General features: G+C 28.3%; 1 protein-coding gene across 1 annotated transcript; it reads left to right on the top strand.

Moving 5' to 3' along the window:
• The first annotated feature begins 837 nt into the window (after positions 1–837).
• On the top strand, positions 838–22,567 carry LOC114132226 (nose resistant to fluoxetine protein 6-like). Its single transcript, XM_050209980.1, has 13 exons — positions 838–1,492; positions 10,922–11,103; positions 12,114–12,295; positions 12,451–12,689; positions 13,763–13,936; positions 14,030–14,123; positions 14,194–14,343; positions 17,706–17,871; positions 17,942–18,021; positions 18,313–18,408; positions 18,633–18,762; positions 20,208–20,525; positions 22,185–22,567. The coding sequence occupies exons 1-13, from the start codon at positions 853–855 to the stop codon at positions 22,347–22,349; spliced, it is 2,616 nt and encodes an 871-aa protein (XP_050065937.1). The 5' UTR covers positions 838–852; the 3' UTR covers positions 22,350–22,567.
• The last annotated feature ends 206 nt before the right edge of the window (positions 22,568–22,773 follow it).

Here is a 22,773-nt window from a genome sequence, read left to right on the forward strand (position 1 = left end):
AAGTTACTAAGTTATTAAATTGTTTTTACCAAGGATAATAATAGTCATATTATTATATTCAACAAATATTTTGTGCATTCACCGGTACCCACAATAACAAATAAATTGTGTTTAAATGCGTCTAAAAACTCTGAACCACTTGTACGTCTGTTTAAACATCGTCGATATAAAGAAGTTTTTCGACTAAATATAAGCTCTCTGAGGGTTAATTCCGCTTTTCTTCGTGTTTCCTGAAGTCAGTACTACTAGATAGCTAGATTATAAGAGCTTTTATTTTTTCACATTTAATGTACCTATTTTATTGCATTGCGTATTACTGCGTTATACGGATAACGAATATTTATCTTCTTTTGTATCGATTTAATTGATTTTAATTAATGGATAATTAATAATTATATTTCGTGGATCGATTCTATAGCTGAAGACGATAAAACTTTTTGCAATTTTATTCCTATTTTACACCTTATTGGGACGTACACACGCAATCATACTAAACTTGACATGAATCTTCTTCGATCGGCTTATTACGGCAATGCATTATACAATAACCTCCAATGTGTGTATTTATATATTGTTTTCTAAAAGGGTTTAAACAACAATATACCTATATGTAGTACATTTTTCATCGTCTTGACCATCGAACAACCGGTCGTCCAGTATTTTCACTTTCGCGCTCGCGGCTTATAGGTGAAAGGTGTTCGACGTCCGCGTCGAGCCTATTCCTGCACCACCACAACTACCACCACCACCACCACCACTACCACCATAACTCCGACACTACCTCCACCACTATCTCCACCATTACCTCCACCGCCGAGACATCATCACCTCAAGACCACTACGACGACGGCGATGTTTCAGGGTGGGAGCAGAGGAACACGTGACGATCACGACGACAACGCGCCAACTACTGAGCTGAGCGTGCAGAAGCGTTCGGGTGTCCGGTACGCAACCATCGAAAAGATGGCCAAAACAGCATCAGCGATGTCGACGATATCGGTAGTGGCGTTGGCGGTTACGTGTTTTTGTTTCGCGTTAGCGGCCGGTGAAGATTCGGAAGCGGCGGAGATGATGTTCTCCGAAGACACGTCTATGGCGGCGGATGAACTGACCGCCAGGCCGCCGTCGTCGTTCCCGGACATGACGTCTTCGGTCGGTCGAGTGTCCACCGGTGGCAAGCCGGGGGGCACCAACATACAGAAGGTATACAGGACGGCCAAGGCGGTGGACGCGATGTCAGCCATGATGATGATGGTGGCCGCAGCGACCGGCTCGAGCTCGGGAACGTCAGCGGAGGCTGCGGCGGTGGTGGCGGACAACTTGACCGTGGCCAACACCACTTCCGACTTGGAGTGGCTGTCGAACGTGTACAACCCTCACCGGTGGAATCCCGTTGAACTTCCTGCCGCATCTAAGCTGTCCGTCCAGTGTCGGGACGTCATGAAGACTTACTTGGAAGCACTGCGCCAGGGATCGTTTTGGGCTGCTAAAAGTAAGTGTCGCATTTTCATACATTGATTGATATTACCTGTATTACACGCGATATGACTACGCGAAAAAGCGCCTAGACCGTGTGGGTTATTGACAACGCCTGTTAAAATTATTCCGATGATTGTCTATTTGCTCGAAGCAAGACGTTATTCGATGTCCGATACTGCTTTTTTTACTGTATATAGTAGTGTAGAGGTCATTTTTCCAATCAAAAAGTATTTAATGTTTTGATATCATTGATATACATTATCTTGTGTTATGCCTCAGTCAAAACTGCGACAAGCTGACAACTCAAAAAATAAATATTATTATATACCTACCTATTCGATATTATTTGCAAGGTAAATTTGCATTTATAAATGAAGATATGATTACATTTTGACTAAAAAGTGTATTCAAAATTTGGGTCTGGAAATTACTAGTTATAAAATACTTGGTTTTTTTGAAATCCTTATTCTTTTATAATAGTTTTATTCAAGTTAATGCAGTTTTGAGCTCAGGCATCGATAAAATAAAACGGAATTACAAAAAATATAGAATGGTACTCGTAATATTATGATATTTCCACTATCAAAAAATCAATAGTTTTGATAAATAATAAGTCCAAATATATGGCTATAAATTTGATAGGTAGGTAGTGTGACGATGTGACGATCACAAACATTTCAATCACGACACTCTAGGAATCTAGGCGGTTGAAATGAGCTGTAAATGCATGAGGATGAATTTTTGCGTTTGAAATAATACATATTCAGAAATAGAGAATAATTGTATCTGTTTATCTCTTCTTTTTTATGCACAATATAAAACTATTTTTAGGGGTATAATTTACCGTAGGGGCATTTTAAAATTTACATTATTCTCGAAGGGTTATGTATTTAAAATAGGTACAATTAAAATCAACTAAATCTTGTCTATTCTTGTAATATTCATCATTACTAAACTTACGAAAAATGCAAATTACTATGAACTATCTATTCTCTATATATTAATAACAAAATTCGTGTAACACATATGAAGTGAGTGCGTGTAATGTGTACATATTATATGTATTATTACAAATATAAAAAAATCAAATGATTTGTGGACGCTAATATTTTACCATAAAAATTAATTCTCAACGTATTATCACGTACTTTTTCAATAAACTCTGTTCCTGCCAAGTTATTATTTTTTTTATGCATAAGATCTTCGTGTATTTTTGAGTATACGCCTTATTATAGATATTATAACCACTACAGTAATCTTGTTATCAAATAGGATAATTTTTAACCTTGTAACAACCAGGTCTTTTCATTTCTTAATAATTTCTAATGATAATATTATCATTATTGGTTTCGGCTATATAACCTTTATGAATTGTACGGTAAAATGGATGATTCATTACGAGAAAGTTCGGACACTCATTGTCTGTAACCGTATTAATGTATTAGTAAATATTGTACATTTACATAATATCTCAAGGCTCATCGCTTGGTTACGGAAATGTGTTGACAGTGTTGGGCAATGTTCTGAGTTAATCAGGTCTATTTCTATTACCTATATAGAAACATCGTGTTATTCAATACGTGTGTATCCTATATACCGATCTTTAAGTAATGTGCAAATTCGCTTCATACTTTTTATTTTACCGTATGTTGAACAATGATGTTTACAGTCTGACAATTACATTTTTTACACAATTTACATAATAATTGGTACCTACTTGAAAATATTTTCAATATCTTATAATGTGTACCTATATAATACTAGACATATTATGCATATTTAGTATACCTAATTAAATATAGTAGTTGCCTATACTATAACCAAAATCCATATTCTTATACGATTCTTCTTAATGCCCATTTCGATAAAGTATTTCGTTCAAATTTAAATAGCTCAATAAAAAATAAACTCCAAATTTAATTAAGTAATATAAATTCATTCCTATTTTCTATAGGTATAAAAATATATATATAAATATAAAAATTAAATTTATTCTGTGTGCAGGAGTATTTGATAGCACCCCACAACCATATAATATATTATTAACCTTAAAGTATCTATGTTTAGAGCTCATAAGAAAGTAAAACTATGTGAAGACAATAATGTATAAATTTATGACGCCCTGAATAAATGCGAAAAAAACCAGTCGAACCACCTTGAACGAGAAACTCTGTGTTCAACGGTACTTTCCACTGATTCTTGTGATGCTTATAATTGTGTGTCGGTAATAAAAACAAATAAAAATACGAAGTCTCCAAACTTCCAATTTATGTCTGTTGACATTGTTTTAGTCAATTTAGTTTAATTTTATTAAATACAAACTTATGTATATATAATATACAATAATGTGATTTGAATAATATTTTTGTATTCATTTAGTTTACCTAATTTTAAATCCGGGTATGTTTCATTAAAAAGATAGAAACAAAATAATATTATTAACTATCAATTTTAAAATTGAAAATTTCTTGAAGAAAGTTCATTATAATTTTTTTTTAAGTGGTCAATTATTGCATTACATTGCGTTGTACAGATTACAGAAATAATTGAGTGCTGCATAGTTCAAAATATAGTTGATTATTTACAGTGGTTACAGAAATGATAGAAATTATTTCTAGTTTAGCGAATCAACCATGCAATGTTAATCAATACTAAGACAGAGAAAACGAACAAATGTATTTTGTTATTATATTTATTTTTATATTTCTAAATTATTATAAATTTGCCAAGTCAAACTTTTGATTTATTTTCATCAGATAATTTGGTAGAGTCCGAATGCTGCTCATAAAAACTTTCTAAACTAATTTCGGAAATGATTTAAGAGGCGATGAGAGAACTCACGTTTTCAAACAACACTAAATGGCCGTAACATATTTTTTAATATACTCGAATGTGTGCGGTTTTTTGGTGACAGCTATACCTTAGGACGTGTTATTTAAACAGTGGTCTTTGTTTGTTTGTTTATCTAATATATATGTTTATATGTTTGTTTTAAATTAAGAGAAACCGCATGGTTTATTTTCCTCTTCAATTTCAATAGAACGTGCTATAAAATAAAAATAATATTATACATTACCTACTAAAAATATACTTTAATGATGAACAACGCTTATAGTGGGATGATATGTGTAATATGTATATTGTATAGTAGTTATAGATATATTAGAAATCGTGAATAAAATTTAACTGATTAGCTATTTTTTAAAAGGAATTGTAATATTCTATTACATTTACATTTTGATTTTAATTTAATAAGCTATGACTTATGAGAAATTATAACCGTTACAGCCATTTAGCAGATGATAAGGAAGCAAATAATTCATTTACTGTCAAAAAATGGCTGTTTATATATTTAAAAATCTATAGCAATTTTAAAATAATTTTTATGTATATACCTAACTCAGACAAATACGTTACAAAATAAATAGTAATAATTTTATAGTACAATTTTATTATTAATAATTGTATATTATGCTTTTAAATAATCACAAAATTCTATCAGGCTTTAGTTTTAACGAATCTAAACAGTTTTATAATCTTTATTAAAAACTTGTTTATTATATATTAATCGTATACCTAAAAGTATTTGAAATTAATTGAAACGAAAATATAATAATGGTTAACAATAACGTTTGAAAAAAAATTGGGTAGATTGATTTTTTTAAATTCCAAAATCGTTATACGATCACCCATGTACTTATGTAATTTGTAATTTGTATAGCTATTTAAGTAGATTTCGCATTTAAAATTATAGAGTTTTGAAAAATCTTCAGGTAGGTGTGTTTTCATGGTGTATTTAATAATTTTGATTTTTTTGTCGTTGAATATGCACTCTTATCAACACAAGTTTAAAAATATTCATATAACACAGAGACAAAAGCCTAAAATACATTATGTCCAAAACTATTGAAATCCAACCAGTAAACAATTATGAGTTGCGACATAATACGACATAGTCATCATCCAACGAAATCCATAATAATACAAAATATTTTATAGAATCAATGCAACCAATAATACTACTATATTGCTGCTACTACTATTACTATTTACTACTATTTACTGCTACTACTACTACTACTACTACTAATACTACTACTACTACTACCATTAATAATAATAATATATAAATAATAGCCATACTATGCAATGACAATCGCCACAATGATAATAATATATGTACATTTCTAATCTCCGCATAGTCTAGTGGCTGTTTAAACGTTATATTATTATTATTGCAACGCAAATGGAAAGTATAAATCATAATCGGCGTTCATCACTTTCACGGGGGCTTGATGCAATCGTCAATTATCCGTTACACGTCCGAAAACGTTGTCCGATAGGTATAATATAATAATATTGAAAGAGGCACCCGTAAAATATTAGTACTAAAATAATTATTTTAATAACATTATACTAAATGCTGCTTTCTCGTTATTCCGGCGTCAACACAATATTCGGTGACCTATCGATTAATCGTACTGTGAAATAACATATTAATAAACACCAATATAATACGATATTATATTATAATAATAATAATATGTCTGCTAAACGAAACGACGATCGCTGCAGGTCGTCAGTCGTATATTACATAGTACTAAGTGCATTGTGCACTAGCACTATGATAGACACGACCACTACGACCAGCGTGTTCCATCGGATATGTAGAAATTTGGTACCATAAGTACTCATATTTTAATAATAATTATTATTATTATTTATCATTAACTACCTACCCGTCCGTTTTTTCACCAATTTATTTTCGTCGTTGTTTAATTATTATTCGTGAACAATTTCAAAAACTCAAAACGCCGTGTCTAGTTTTGGAATAAGAAACCGACGAGTATCGGTGACTGTCCGATGAAAGTGTTGCTTGTAATATTCTTTTAGATTAACATTTTATTATTAAAATAACCAAGTCCGACGACTCCTCTCGAGAACCGGTTTGCAGAGTGATTCATATTCCATAAACATTTATTTTTTTAATTTTATTCGTCTACATTCAAACTATACGAATGAAATCTTATGCATAAATGCGTTGCAGTTTTCAATGTCTCCTCAGCGATGTGACGATAATAATAATATATAATTGTATTCAGAAAGTTAAAAAACAAATCCCTTTTTTCACAAGTTATAAATTATCCATTCCATTGATTAACGTGTAAATAAAATAGCGAGTATATAAATAAGCCAAACATATATATTTTTAACTAGTTATAGTACCTACTGTGAGCTGTATATTTATTTTAAGCTTTGATACTTTCTTTCGCAGTTTTGCAATTTCTATATTTAAGATCACTTATATCATTGAATTACCGAAAATTATCATTAGAAATATATTATTTATTTCGTAATATCTTCACGGGTTTATAAGAATATCTTCAAATACGCTGTCAGTAATTGCATTTATTATGTAAATCTTGCAAAATTGAAAAGGAAAATCTATAATTGACAAACCTGATTTTAAAATACGAGTTATCTTGCATTTTGGTTGAAAATTAGCTGTATTTAAATATTATAGAAATGGAGCGCGAAGTTTTATTAGTAATAATGGTTAGCTGGAAGTTGTAATTTTGTATCTTATAGATGTATATACCTACAATTTAGAATTATAGTGAAATAGATAGGTACCTACCTTATTAAACATCAAATCAAATCAAAATCAAATCATAGACGATAATGATCTCTATCAAAGTTGTCCTTGATAATACAGCGAGTAAATAATAAATATTTACTGAACTAACTCCACCGATATTTTAAGAGAGTATTTATGGAACTTAAGTAGTTGACGGGACGCGTACCGACCGTGAAACTTTATAATATTATTATTGTTTTACCAGATCTCGTCGTCGTGAATTAGCTAATGCGGTTTTTGACGATGTCGTCTTAAGATAAATCGGGAAGTTGATGATGTTATCGATCGATCTGTATGAGGTGTACACAATGTTATCGCACGAACATCCGATAAGTATCTAGCAGAGATTACTCGTAGACAATAAACGAAATTACGAAATATTATATCGATGAGGAAACGCGGAATACAAACGCGCTCATATATATATATATATATATATATAATATTTACTCGTATAATACCAACTATTAAATAAATACTTATTTATTATATAGCTTATAGTTCCGGAACGCGGAATCATTAGGTATAATGTTCTGTTCATTTCGTTTTGTTATTGTTATATTAGTATATATTATGATACGCGAATCAAACGCGAGGTGGAAATTTTGTCGGTGATATAATAAAGAGCGAGAAAAAAAATATGGAAAAAAGTGTGCACCGTTGATAATTTGTCGATTTGACACACCGATATCACCGTGCACTTGATATTATTACCTCGCGCACGCGGACAATCATTAGCGCATTATCGAAATGTATATATATGATCGGTACAGGAAACGGTAAAGTCACGCGGCTTTCTATGGGCGGTCCGCGAACCTTCGCGCCCGTGTGCTGAGTACGATAAATTTTTACTCGGCGGAAAAACAGTTTTAGGGGGCGGCGAAAAATTAATCTGACAAATCGCTTTTCGCGTTCGCCGTGTTGTTGTCGTTTGTTATTGTTTTGGTTTTTTTTATGCTCGTGCAGGTCGAGCGTTGTTATCCGTCATCTCTCTGTAACGCTATCTTTAAATACCCGTAAAATGCGAACATTATAATATCGTGTCAATAGTGTCAACCGATATATAATATACTATTATAATAATACAATACCACATGGACACCGAGTGACGTGCTATAAAATTGCTAGTTATTGGCTACATATCTTTTTTGACTGTTTACGAGTAAACGGGGAAATGTCGTTGTCATTAATATATTATATTATACTGCAGGCACCTACGCGTTATACACATGATATTATACGTTATAACGTTACCATAGTTGTGTATACACTAAAAAAAGGTAGGTAGGTAGGTAGGTAGTTCTTACTAGTTTAACAGCATCTCCTACTGATAAACTTATAAGTTAGGAATGACCATCGTATACCTACATTAAAAACAAATTTTAATAATTTTAATCAAATAAGAAAGTATAAAAAATTTACCAAAATTATTGAAAATTAAAATATTTTTTTAAAAAAAGACTCAGTAGATGTAATACCTTATTGATTTCTCCATAATCATGTTTACGATACTGTATATTATATATACGTACGTATAAAAATAATAAATACCTATAATATAAATAATAAAATAATATTTATTATTTATTATAATAATAATAAAAAATTTAAAAATATGAGGCAATATAATATTAAATAAATAACATCATAATAAGAGGTCCCTTTGGTCTTAAAAATATAACAGGATACACGCCTTGTACGTTTTGTGTTCACATTACTAATGAGTACTACTTATATCAATATTGTATATTTCTAATATCAATACTTAACAGCTATCGATTATATAATATTATTTTAACTACCTAAAAGTACGAACTTAATATTATAGTTTTCTGTTTCAAATATCATACAACATTTGTTTGCATTTTGATGATCTTGTGAACTTATGCAATTAGTAATATGACTCTTATATAAACATTTACATTTTAGTAGATTACCAATTATATTTCATTAATTTGACCTGCATTATTATATCATTAATAATAAAGTTATGTACGATGTGTTTTCACTATAATTTATGGATTATTGTTCTAACTATATAGATATATTATGTCTCATGATTGTTACTCAATGAATGATTTCTATAAATTACAATGCAGTGTAATTAATATACTTGACTTATAAGTAATATATTTATGACACGATGCCGAGTGATTATCACGCTTTATTTCAAACATAAATATCGTCATTATCGATAGTCGATATCTACTTAAGTTTCATTATCTTTGTATACTTACACAGGCTACACCAATTTACTTGTTAAAATATATAAGATATATAAATATATAAGAGGTTGAAGTTAAATAACAAGATTTTTCAACTAATCGTTTAATTTTAATTGTAAAATTCTAAGATGTTCAAACAGCTTTAAAAAATCAATACAAAAATTCTAGACAAGACGTTTTTCAAGAAATATTTCTAAACCGGTAATAGTCTACAGAAAATATTGTTGTTTACCTACCTATCCTTCTGGATTCTATAAACAACTTAATTTATGTGTCTACTAACCACTAAGTTTATCATGACTTGCTGGCTTAGAAAACTGTTATTGTATCTGTCACTCTTTTAGACACACGTCACAGACATTCAAAATATTTTCAAAGCCTGAGATAAAAAAATTTAATTGCATTTAAATAATAATTATTATAAACACTATATTGATTTGTATCCGATCGATTATATGAATAAAGATACAAAAATAAAATATAGTTTTTTAAAATTGAAACAAATTATTTTTTAGTCCAAGAAAATATAAACATACTATTACGAAAATATATATACATGTAATAGGAAATTTTGCATTTCAAATTTCTTTCGTTAAATTTATTTTAAGCTATAGAAAGGCCATAGTATAAAATATTATTCATTTAAAATTTAATATAAAAAAGGTGTTGGAAAGTATTTTATGAATCATAGAAGTTTACTAATTAAATAATAACGGTCATAGAATACTCTGCAATTTATTGTAAACATAGCATGTGGGAAAAAAAGAAAGTGTTTTATTTTTTCTTCGTATAAGATGTTTGTTATTTGTTCAAGTCCAGAAAAAATTAGCCACTCCACATTTATATTATAACGACTCTCGTAATCGTAACCGATCGAAGTTTCACCATAGAGCGAAATAAATATTTTTTTTTTTTATTCTTTAAATGAATTGTGTTCTCAATAATAACTGTACCATTTTTGATGTCATCGAAAATGACCAATGTTCTATGTATATTTGAAACAAATTTTTATTTTTTAACAAGTAAACGATCACTTCTTCAATCGAGTAACCTTGAAAACAAATCGAAATTATCGCGGGCAAGAGTACATGCACGCCATGCCATTCATACATGACCAACCAAGGTCTCGATTTCTTGACCAGTTTAACCACTTTCACGATAGCTCTAATAGGAGAAGGAAAAAAACTAAATGTGAAAAGAAAGTATTTGGGCCACCCAAATCCTGTATTATGCTTCCGCTGGTTGACAACAAAAATTCCGCAAATACTAAAAAAAATGTATTTGATGGAAAATGCAGCTGATTTTCGAGTAAAAAAAAAAAACCACCATCTTATTGTTTTAATTTTTTCAGTGAAAACTGAAAAGACAAATAGATTTAATATCTATTATTTTTAGATTATATTAATATTATGTAGTTCTTTTATAGTTTGTAGTGTTTGTGCCTATAACAGTTTAATTGGGTACATCAATATTCAATAGTCAGCATATCACTTTTTCTCTTCAATATTTTGCTTTTATAACATGTTTATATATTATATGTATTTAAAGCAAAATAATAACAATACATTTTTTTTTTCAGTGGCCGACGCTAGTGGACGATACTCGTCACAGCTGTTTTTCGGTAATGATTTTTGGTTGGGATCTCATACTCTCTGTAAAGAATTACAGAACAAAGCGACTAATCAATATGTGCCACCGTTTGAAGCTAAATTTTATGTTGCGAAATTGGCGATAAAATTACATGATCAGTTGACTCCTAGAGTAAGTACCAGCCTCTATATAGTCTATTAATAATTAGCAATATATAACATGACATATGACTATATTAGACAAACTAGAGAGTGCAAGTTGCATCATCTATTATAATAAACCTATAGACTTTGTGCAGTTATGAGTTTATGATTTTAAGTAGGTATCCATATACCTAATATATTATATAATGGGACCTGGCATCCGACTAACGAGTAAAACCACAGACTAACGGTTTGATCCAAGTGGTGGTATATACGCCATTTAAGTATATATTATTATACTATTCACGTGTGTGGTATATTATTATTCATTATAATGCGTTGGGGCAAACGATAAGTTAGTGATGTGCTGTCACGAACGTAAATGAAAAATTATAGTATGTATATATGTGTAAATAAAAATAAGAGTCATGTGATGATGATAGATAAAAATATTACAGCACGAATAGTTTATATAAAATATACAAAAATGTCAAAACTCAAAGGTCATAAGGCTGTAGGTTGTCAACATTTTCAAAATGATAGATCATCATTTGTCAGAGAAAGCACAATAATAAAGAGAGTCAACTGTCTACTGATAATATGTATTCCTTTGTCTAATTTTAATAATAATAAATAAATCAAATAGAAAATGTACACAATTAATTTTAAAAACTTAAGTTTTTTTTTCGGAGATTTTAACCACTTGTAATTTTTTTATTACAAATTTCACACTAAATTATTTTCAAATTCCATTTTTTACTATTTTAAGTATTGCGTAATATAATTTTGTTTAAGTATATATGATCCATCGTCATTAAATAATATTAACTTATCATAAATATTTGTATAAAAATAGCTACTAGGCGTGATACTAACGATGAATTGATGAATATATATACATATATATATAATATACCTATATATTTTTTTAAATATATCAGGACATTTTAATTGAAAACAATAACTGTAATGTCTTGTAAAATATTTATTGCTTATTTAACATACTATCATAGTAACAAAAATTATTTACTTTTATAGACCAGATTGATTTCACTTGGTCTGTGTATGCCAATGGATTGCAGTTCTACTGATGTGCAAAATATGGTTAATGTTCCCAAGGAAGATAGTGGATCTAACTATCGCAGTTATAGTGTTCTCAATGTTAGAGAAGTACCTGGTACATATTCGTTGTGGTCGGATAGCAAATTTCAAATATTATTGTAAGTAATGATTGCTAGTTCAGTGAATTTTAAATATATATTTTAATATGAACATGAGAAAAACATGATATGATTATATTGACTTCTATAATATTGATTATTCATAAATATTTTATACTAGGTATTTGTAATAGTTTATTTTTCGTGGGTTTCAGGATTATTGTTGGGCTAGTAACCTTATTGACAATGGTGGGATCAGGATATGAAATGATATTAGAGCGACGAAAAGCTAAAGAATTCAAAAAAAGACACATAGCTCAAGGAAATAATAATGAAAGTGATTCAAAAGTAGAATTTACTTTGGATAAAATGCATGCCATTGAAAAGATGCATAATATGAAGGGTTGCGGAAATGATGACGGAACCTTAGAAGACCAAGACATGTTATTCAAAGGTAATAAATCATTAACATATTACGTTTTTTAATGAATTAAAAAATTAATATTTAGAATGAAAATAGTTTAATGATTTTTTTCTTATTTATTTAAAAGTTAAATTTAATGTTAGATGAATAAAAGCCATCAAAGGTGCATTTGAAATGAATAATTTAAATACGTTTAAAGAATTGACATAATATAACTAATGATGCCATATAGGATTTTAAAAATATTAAATTAATAATGATATCAGTTGTAATAAAAAATTAATACTTTTTAAACATTTTAAATATTTTTATAGCTTCTATAAATTGTCCTTCAAAATGATAATTAATATTCATTAAACATTTTTCCTATGCTTTGTTATTATTTATAATGAGACTATTTAAATGTTAATTTATTATTCTGTTCAATTTTGTTATTGTTTATTTTATTTGTTTAGCCAATTTTTTGTAATTGATATTCAATAACAGGCTACCAGAATTAGTATACGAGTATACAATGGATATATGCAAATATATTATGAGAGCTGTGATTAAATTACCTATATTGAATGTTTAATAAACGATTATTATAGACTTGTAGAAAGACGTATTATTGAATCCATTAAGTTAAACTTGACTGTATTTTTACTGTAGAAAGGCATACCTATATATTGTATGCCTTAAACTAAAATATTCCATTCTTATACCTACATTTGTGTAAAATCTATTATATTTAATGATATTAATACAATAACCTAAAAATTTAAAGTAAAAAAATAATATACTTTGGTTAGAATTTCTAATTTTTTTGCTGCTGCCTTGTTTTTTATTATAAAAATATAATATATTATTATTATTATTATTATTATTATATTATATTATACTTGCATTTGGATACGAGTTGGTGTCTAATTTGATAATTTCATAAATAGATAGCTGATTATATAAAAGTTGTCTTCTACATAATTGTATTTTATCCAAACATACCTGATTAAAGTATGGTGTAGGTATCTAGTAGTATTTAAATTATAAGCTAAATTAATTTTTCTGAAACTTTATATTGTATTGCATTTTACATTCATGCTTTATGATTTTGTTTTGCATAGTCAGCCGAAACGAACAAATTCTATTAGCTTTTTCGGCTGTGAGCAATGGCCGAAAAATTTTACATTGTGGACCGGCGCCAGCTGAATCGTTAACTTGTGTACACGGACTTCGATTTTTAAGTTTGGCTTGGGTTATAATGGTGCATACGTACTTACAAGTGTTTTCAATTGCAGGTCAGTTCAACATTTATATAAATACACAATAAATTTATTTAGATTATGATAACGATAATTATATATTTTACTTTAATAATATTATGTACTTAGAAAACAAGACGTTACGGACATTGACCGAGAGGAACTTTATGTTCCAAACAGTGAGCAACGCAACATTTTCCGTAGATACTTTCTTTTTTATCAGGTAAAATTAATAGCTATAATAAAAATTGCGATAATTTCTAATTTAACGTTACTCACGTATTTATTTGCAGTGGTTTATTGGTTACATATTTGTATTATAAGACGACCAACAAAAAAGACGGGCCAGAAGTAGCTGTATCTCGAACTCCGAAATGTAGTTCTTCTATTCTGAAAAATGATACAATTAAATTTTTAAAACTGCTGGGTTATAGATTTATCAGGTAATTTTATAAAATATATTAAAAATCACAAGTTTTTAGGCTATAACCATTATTTTTTTATAATATCCTCTTTATATTAATTAATACGAAGAATACATTTTTAAATTTGAATGTTAATATATTTTTTAATTTAGTATATTTACTATTGGTTGATATTAACAATAACTAATTGATAATGTCTCATTTACTAGGTAATCTTATAATCTTGATATTTAATAATCAGCAATTAAAAGTTAATTTTTCTTTAGAAAAGTAGTATATTACAATTTGATAGATATACATTTGACTTATTTATTTAGTTTTTATAATGTCCTAGACTTTATAAAATATGAATGTATTTTATTTTATTATAATATATTTTTTTAAACGTTATTCACTATCTAAAATAATTAAATAATTTTCGCAACATAAACTTAATATATAATTACTATAATAAATCGTCCATAAACTATAATAAGAAAATGAAAATTTTACATTAAACTTAAACTACGGCAGAAACAACAGCTAGGGTTATTACTTAAGTATTATCGATATAAATTAAAAAACATACGTTATGTACCGATTAGCAACCGAACCAGGTCGATTTACACTTAAAGTAGATTTTCTATCATTGCACGCACACACATTTCATAAAATCAAACGAATCATTGCAATATCAAAATATGTGTTTAGCTGTAGGAATAAAAAACATATTAATTAGACGTCCGGCACAAATTGTATAACAATAATTATATGGATAGTGATAGTATAATTAGAAGTTAATCGCATTGCGTTTGGATCATATACGTTGCTGAACATGCTTTATGATTATAATAATATTATACTCGTACCGCTATTTAAAAATTGACTAATACACGAGCCTACAGACGGGTGAGCATTACGTTTGTAGTACATATACCCGAAATATTATGTGTAATCGGCATATTGGTTATATTCTATTATTATGTCGTAATACTTGTATAATGTCGTTATATTTTATTTTATTGACCCACAGAACTCAAAATAGCCACGATAAAATAATGATAGGAAATATTATCGCGTAAAAATTAGGTACGTTTGATAACTATAATTTCGCGGTTAGATATATGTTATATTTCGTTAAAAACGGTTGACCGTTAATAATATGAGATTTCATCGTTGAGATTAATCCGTATAATAGACGATGTGAGTGTACGACCGTACACTTTGTACTTGAAGTAAACTTGGACGTCAACTCTTGTCTAATCGGAACAGTGTTCTGGAAGGACCTACTTTTACTTGTATGTTAATATGCAACGAGTTCAAGTGCGTTCAAGTTATTTCTGTGATTTCATATACATCTCAACTATACATTTTAATACAAAATTGCGTAAAAACGGACAAGTTTATAATATGTGCAAGCGCGTTGATGTCACGTAAATGATTTACACACGTGTCTTGTATTCGTGTTTTCTGTATATAGACACAACACGTGGTATGGATAATCCGCAAAAACTAGAAAATTATTTATTCTCCTCTGATCATCACATTAATATTTTGGTTGTGTCGTAATGTGTATTCAAACTGAATCAAAACTGTTCGTAGTTTTCTAGTTTGGTTATAGCATTAGAGGCTCATTAGTGCATCCATATTAATCCATTATACATGAATGCATTTTATCTCCAAATACTTTTTTATATTTGAATATTTTCTGAAGTTTAATAGCAGTAGGAATTATGAAATTTCACAACTAACATTTTATTATAATATGCATTCCACACTTCCACAATGGTCTTAAAATATGTACACAGAATTATTATATAATATATAATTAAATATAATATCATTAATACAAAAAGGAGTAATGTGTTTTTATTCAATGTTTTTACTAAAAAATAAAAATAAAACATGTTTTGCTAATTTTGTAATATTATTATATCTCTCACGTTCATCGACGGTTGTTCAAAAGAAAGAAAAAAAACGGTTTGATAATTAAAATTAATATTGTAGTGAAAGCAGATAACATTTTAATCACATTTGTATACGCATAATATTTTCGTGCGTTTAAACTGTTATAAAACACAATTAAACGTATATTATTTCTATTGTTCTGAAATCAACATATCTTTATTGAAAAGACTCACAGTTGTAATCATGGTGTGTTCATTAATATCGTGTATTTCGTGTGCAGCGTGTATCTTAACAATATATATATATATAAACATTAAACATGTATGAATAAATTACAAGTACAAACTGTAACACATTTTGGCATTAATCATAAAAGAACGGTAAATTGATGTTTGTATGGTCTATAGTTATCCCAAATAAGATGGATTAAGTAGATTTTCTACTTGTTAAATAATATTGTGAATTTAGTCATAAAAATAAATATATATATATATATATTTATAATTATCTTCTTCTTTTTTTTTTTTTGGGATCCTCTTTTTATTTTAAATTTGAACGGTGACTTAATACAGTACATTTACTGTTAAACATCATGATATGCAATTAAGCTACGTAATGTGTATGAGACATTCAGAAATTTCAATGACGAATGCTTCCGTATAATTAAGTAATATTATGTACGAAAAAAATTATCATCAAATCACAGACATTTTTTAAGAAGCTCATTGTATAGTACTTTAGCATGGTTATAAGTTTTACTGTGTAATTTTAGTTATTTTTGATATTTTTTTTTTGTCACAGTAGATTTTTTACACGCATATTTTAAGTGACGTTCTAGTGTTTATAAATTTAGATTTTGTATTACATGTGTGAAAGTTTAGTACGACTTTCGTTTTTGATTTCGAAAAGCATACCAGACAAAAAGAGCAAAACACTATAAACGTCTTTTTATCATATCGCCGCGGAGAAATAAATGATGAAACCAAAGTGGTCTTTATATTAATCGTTTACCCATTTACCTTTCTCGTTAAAAAAAAAAAAATCATTTATATTACTTATAAGATAGTGTCTTACTAAATAGTAAAAATTAATAATTACTGTAATTATTAACTATTTCACTTATTTTTAAAATTATCCAATTTAACTTAATTCTTGATATTAACTTTATTAAATATGATATAAATAAATAAATATTATTATATTAAACTAATTATCGATAAATAAATATATATTTAACTCGTTAACTCTCACTTTATGATAGATTTAGCAATAATGTTTCAGCTTCAATGATTTCATCAAATTTTAATAAAAATATAATATTACTAATAAGAATTTGTAAATTCTTCTAAAATGTATCATTCAAATTTAAAGTATTCGCACATAGTTGATTGTTTAAAATGTGTCATTTTAATTTTGTTTGATAGACTTGAAATAAATTAAATTCTAGTCATGTATGTATACAAATTGTAATGTACCTGCATGTTAATTTTTAGATTGACGCCAGCGTACATGGTTGTCCTATTGATGGCGGAGGTGTCTAGCCGATGGCTTCGAAACATTTCCGTATTTGAACCAGAGAACAACAACCACATAAGTTGTGCTAATTATTGGTGGAGAAATATGCTATACATAAACAGCTTGTATCCCAGAAGCGAAATGGTGATTATCAATTTATTATTTATTTATTCATTTGGCATTAGTCATTTAAAACATTTTATATTTTTTACAGTGCATGTTGTGGAGTTGGTATATGTCCAACGATACGCAATTCTATGTTTTAGCAGTCATACTACTTCTCGTTTCTGCCAGGTAATTAATTAATCATTGACCTTAAAATATGATTTTATTGTATAAGGTGTGTACCTATAGTATATATAATATGACCATAAAGGTGCCATTGAATTAAAAATGCATTGTCAAATATTTGCCCTCAAAGAGAATTTCATAGTTGCACAAAATATGAATGCGTTACGTACGATTAAACGTATACAAGAAGCATTTTGTTTCTCGATAATTGTAAAGAATTTAAAATAAAATTGCAAAATGTTATCATAAATAATTCAATTATTATTATTTTTCAATGACTAATTTTTATTTTAGACATTTCAAAGGAGCAGTTATTGGATTGGTGGCGTTCTTAATCGGATCATGGGTCGTCACAATATTCATTGCAGTACATTACAATTTTAGAGCAAGGTAAATAGTTTTAAAATATTTAAGTTTTTTTTTATATGTGTGTGATGCTTACTATTTGTTAATTTTTTTCATCTTATGTTTTTCAACGTTGCTATGTTTTTTTTTATTACAACTTAAATTATAAATAAATTATTAAATTATAATATTAAATGTATGAATTATTTTTAAATAAAATTTTTAATTATTGTTCATAATATTAATGATAATATGTTCTTTTTTTAAAGGATAGAGGAACCATTTGGATTATTTGATCAGCTATATGATAAACCATGGTCTAGACTTGGACCTTATTTATTCGGCATGTTCGCTGGATGGTTTTTGTTTGTTACTAAATGCAAATTGAAAATGTCCTTCGTAAGTATAACTATAAAAACTTAAGTATACATCAAACTTAAAACAAAATATATTTAAGTTCAAATTTTATCATAATGTAACTTTCAATTCTTTCTTTACAAAAAAGGTAGAGAAATGGGTCACAGTAGTTGTTGAGTCGTTTAAAATAGTTTAATTGAAATTGAAATTATTTTTATTGTTGTCATATTCGCATTGAAAATTATAATTAATAGTAGTAAAACAAATTAATTAATTATTTAAAAAAATTACCGAAGGCTTAATTGAATTTTAATTAAAATGTACAAATTCAGACAATCGTATTATACAATTACCTACTTAGATAAATAATTATAACTTTAATCTTATTAAGGCATCAGTCGTATTTAATCTTTATTTTTAATAGGTTATGCATTTTATTTTGTAAAATATTTAATTTTAATTTTTAAATTAATCCAATTAAAAAAAAAGAACGTATAATTTTATACGTCATGTCGTTTTTGAGAATTTACTAGCAAACTGACAGTTATATATTACTTTTTTATGTTCAAAAGATAAAATAAATAAAGCATACATTAATTAATAGTAAATTATACTATTTAAGAAAATGAAAAAAGTATGTAAATTAAATTTTATAGTAATTTAGATTATCATTAAAATCAGTTCATATTTCACTTAATTGTAAAAAAAATGAATAGCGTAACGTTCCAGTGAATAAATTAATATTAATATTTATTTGTGTGCGATTAGATATGCTTTGAAAATCATAACGTTCTTTTGTACATAGAAAAAACAAGTAAGAATATGTACTTATATAAAAGTTATAAAATAAAATATATTGCGGTTAAATATAAATTATTTCATTTTAAGCAATTTTAACGACTGATTTGTGAACATGCATGAATAGTTGAATAGTAAACCAACATGCATATACATAGTTACAAACATTTTTTTAAACTTTAGTATATAATCGCTGTTTAATGCTTATACGTAAACAAATAAAAGAAACGTAACAATAATCGAGATAAAATACACAAAAATTAATATAATTACTTCAAAATGTGTAAAAAAACAATTTGAGGTTTATAACTTATAATCGGGATAATACTCTTTAGTCGAAAATTCAAAATATTAAATACTTGTAAATACGTATGCATAGTTATTATTGACAAATAATGATGATTCAAATGAATAAAGGCGTTAATTGACATTTACCAAAATTTTTTGAAGTGATACTGTCATAAAAATCTATTTTTTTTACCTTCGTCAACCGCGTATCTCTGAAAATAATAGCTGACATGTTGCTATAATGTCGTGTGTTACACAATAATAATTTGTATGATAAAAACGACTTTCAATAACTACCTTAACGTTTTTATTTATTCTATTCATCGACTTTTAAAATCAATTATTATCATACACATATTTACATCTATATCGTATTACTACATTATAATATCGTTTTACAGCTAACGGTCGCTATTGGATGGTTCCTGTCGCTGTTCAGCTTGGCGTACTTGGTGTACGGACTTCACGTAGTGCACTTGGACCTGGCCGGTTCCGCTCTGTATGCATCCGTAGGACATTCGGCTTGGGGTGCCGCACTCGCATGGATCGTGATCGCCTGCTGCACTGGTCACGGGGGCTGTGTTAACTCAGCGTTATCATGTAGACTGCTTCAACCCCTTAGCCGTCTGACGTATTGCGCCTATCTGGTACACCCCATCATCATGACCATGACCAACTTCCAAATGGACGGCCCGCTACACTTACACAATCTCATCACGGTAAGTGCAAGTTGCATCCAGAATATACAACTTACTGCAACATATAACCTTGCAGCGTTATATAGAATTTCTTGCCATATGGTTTAAGTTCACATACCCCTGAAATACACTCTCTAGTGGTATATATAAATTATAAACTCTGAGACTAATTATTATATGCTCAATTGTATTTAAATTGAATTATAATTTGACAATCGACATAATATTTTTATTGTTTAATAATTTAATCTTTATATTGACTTAACAACCTGCAACGAGACTAGTTTATCACACTACAAACTAATAGGTAGTAACCAATTTTTTGAGTAAAATATTATTTTTTAAGATCTACTCTTCTAATTTAATTTCGACAACGCTTCAAATGTAGTATTATTATTAGCATACGTAGGTTAAATTTTTTTCTTTTTTTTAAATCACAAATTTTTTTTACCTTTTATTATAGAGACGTTGATAACGATCTTATGATTATACTTTCACTAGCGTCAAGATGTTATTTAATTTATGATTAACTTCGAACGTATAACTGTAGTAGGTACGACATACTATTATTACATAAAACAACATAACTACAGTATTGCGTGTGTAATGCGGGCTACCAAAGAAAGTACAATAAGTTTCATGGTGCGCTGGGGAACAAGAGATTTTACATCGTTGAAGTCACATCGCGTGATTTTTCTGAGAACACTAACAAACGACCATTTATGAATTCTGAATAAAAACGGAAATATAATACTTATAGATATCACACAGGTGAGTCTTGGATGTAATTTATTAAACAGAATAGTTGTGATTGTAGTTGTGTGAATGCGTGCGTATGTGTGCAATGTTTAAAGGTGCAGGTAAATTTAATTGTCATGACACATAAATGGTTTAGTACATAGAAAATAATAAAAGAAATAAGTATAGTATTATTGTCATTGTTTTACAAAACATTCTTGGTGACAATTGATTTGTGTTTAATAATAATTATAGACGTTATTACCAAACATATCCTATATATAAAATCAATTAAAATATAAATATTTTATTACTAAAAATGTGCATATATGCAAGTGGAGAAAGTAACAATGATTTATTATTGCACATTAATTTATACAGTTAATTGTTAAAAAACGTGAACCGAAACTGAACAATATTGTAACATAGCGTATTATTTGTGACGCCTACACCGAAAATTTGATTTTCCAAAAGTTATCGTCTAAATCAAATAAATATTATACATAAATGTATATATTCATTGAATATATCGATACGTTTTATCCAATGTATAAAATATTAGTTGGTTGGCAACTCTCGTGCCGTTCTATTAAAAAGTTTGGTAAATTAATACATCGTGAACGGCAAAAACAATTCATATTCGATGACCGTGTATCGTTAGAGGTGATTTCGGAGACTGCGGAGGCGTGGCAAAAAGTAATATGTGTGTGGGAAGGCAATTTCAGTCTAGCAAAAAATACAGCTCTCACCTGCGGATTGTACCGTAAACGTCGACCACGACTACCATAGCTCATTTCGTACCTTTGCCACAAAATATACTATTGATATGTCAGAATAAAGATAGTTATGGTTTGGTTACAACATTTGATGATAAAACAAATATAAAGTTTTGATTGATTAATATGTGTTTACTAATTATATGTATACAAATGTGTTTTTCAGATGATATTATACTTCGGAAACGCAGTAGCATCTTTCTTGTTGTCCTTCTTTATTTCTCTCACATTTGAAGCACCCGTGGTGAACTTGCTCAAAATCATGTTAACACCACCGCAGGCAAAGAAAACCTCGTTGGAAAAAAACAGTTCCGAACTACAAGACTCGTAACACTGAAAACTGTTATAATGGCAGTATAAATAATTTGTCGATAACGATGTTTAAGTATAGTTTATATTAAATTATTTTCTAATATTATTAATGGTATTATAATGTAAATTATAAATATTTTCAAAAAAAAATTATTTTATGTTATTTTTTCACCCTATGAAATATAATTATTATGTATTGTTTTATAATAATTATATAAATAAATTATTTTAAAATTCTATTGGATAAACTTAAGACAACACATTGATTACTTCAGTGCTTAAAAAGTTGCTTAAAATAATGTTTTCAAACTATTACATGATAAAATTCCTATTCTTGTAAGTTTATCCTTAATGTAATTTAATTATTAAATATGGAATAGATGAAGATGTAATGGAAACTACAAAAAGTTTTCTATGGACAAAGATAAAATTTTTCCACTTAC

The sequence above is a fragment of the Aphis gossypii genome, chromosome 1 (assembly GCF_020184175.1).
Source record: "Aphis gossypii isolate Hap1 chromosome 1, ASM2018417v2, whole genome shotgun sequence".
Taxonomy (NCBI): domain Eukaryota; kingdom Metazoa; phylum Arthropoda; class Insecta; order Hemiptera; family Aphididae; genus Aphis; species Aphis gossypii.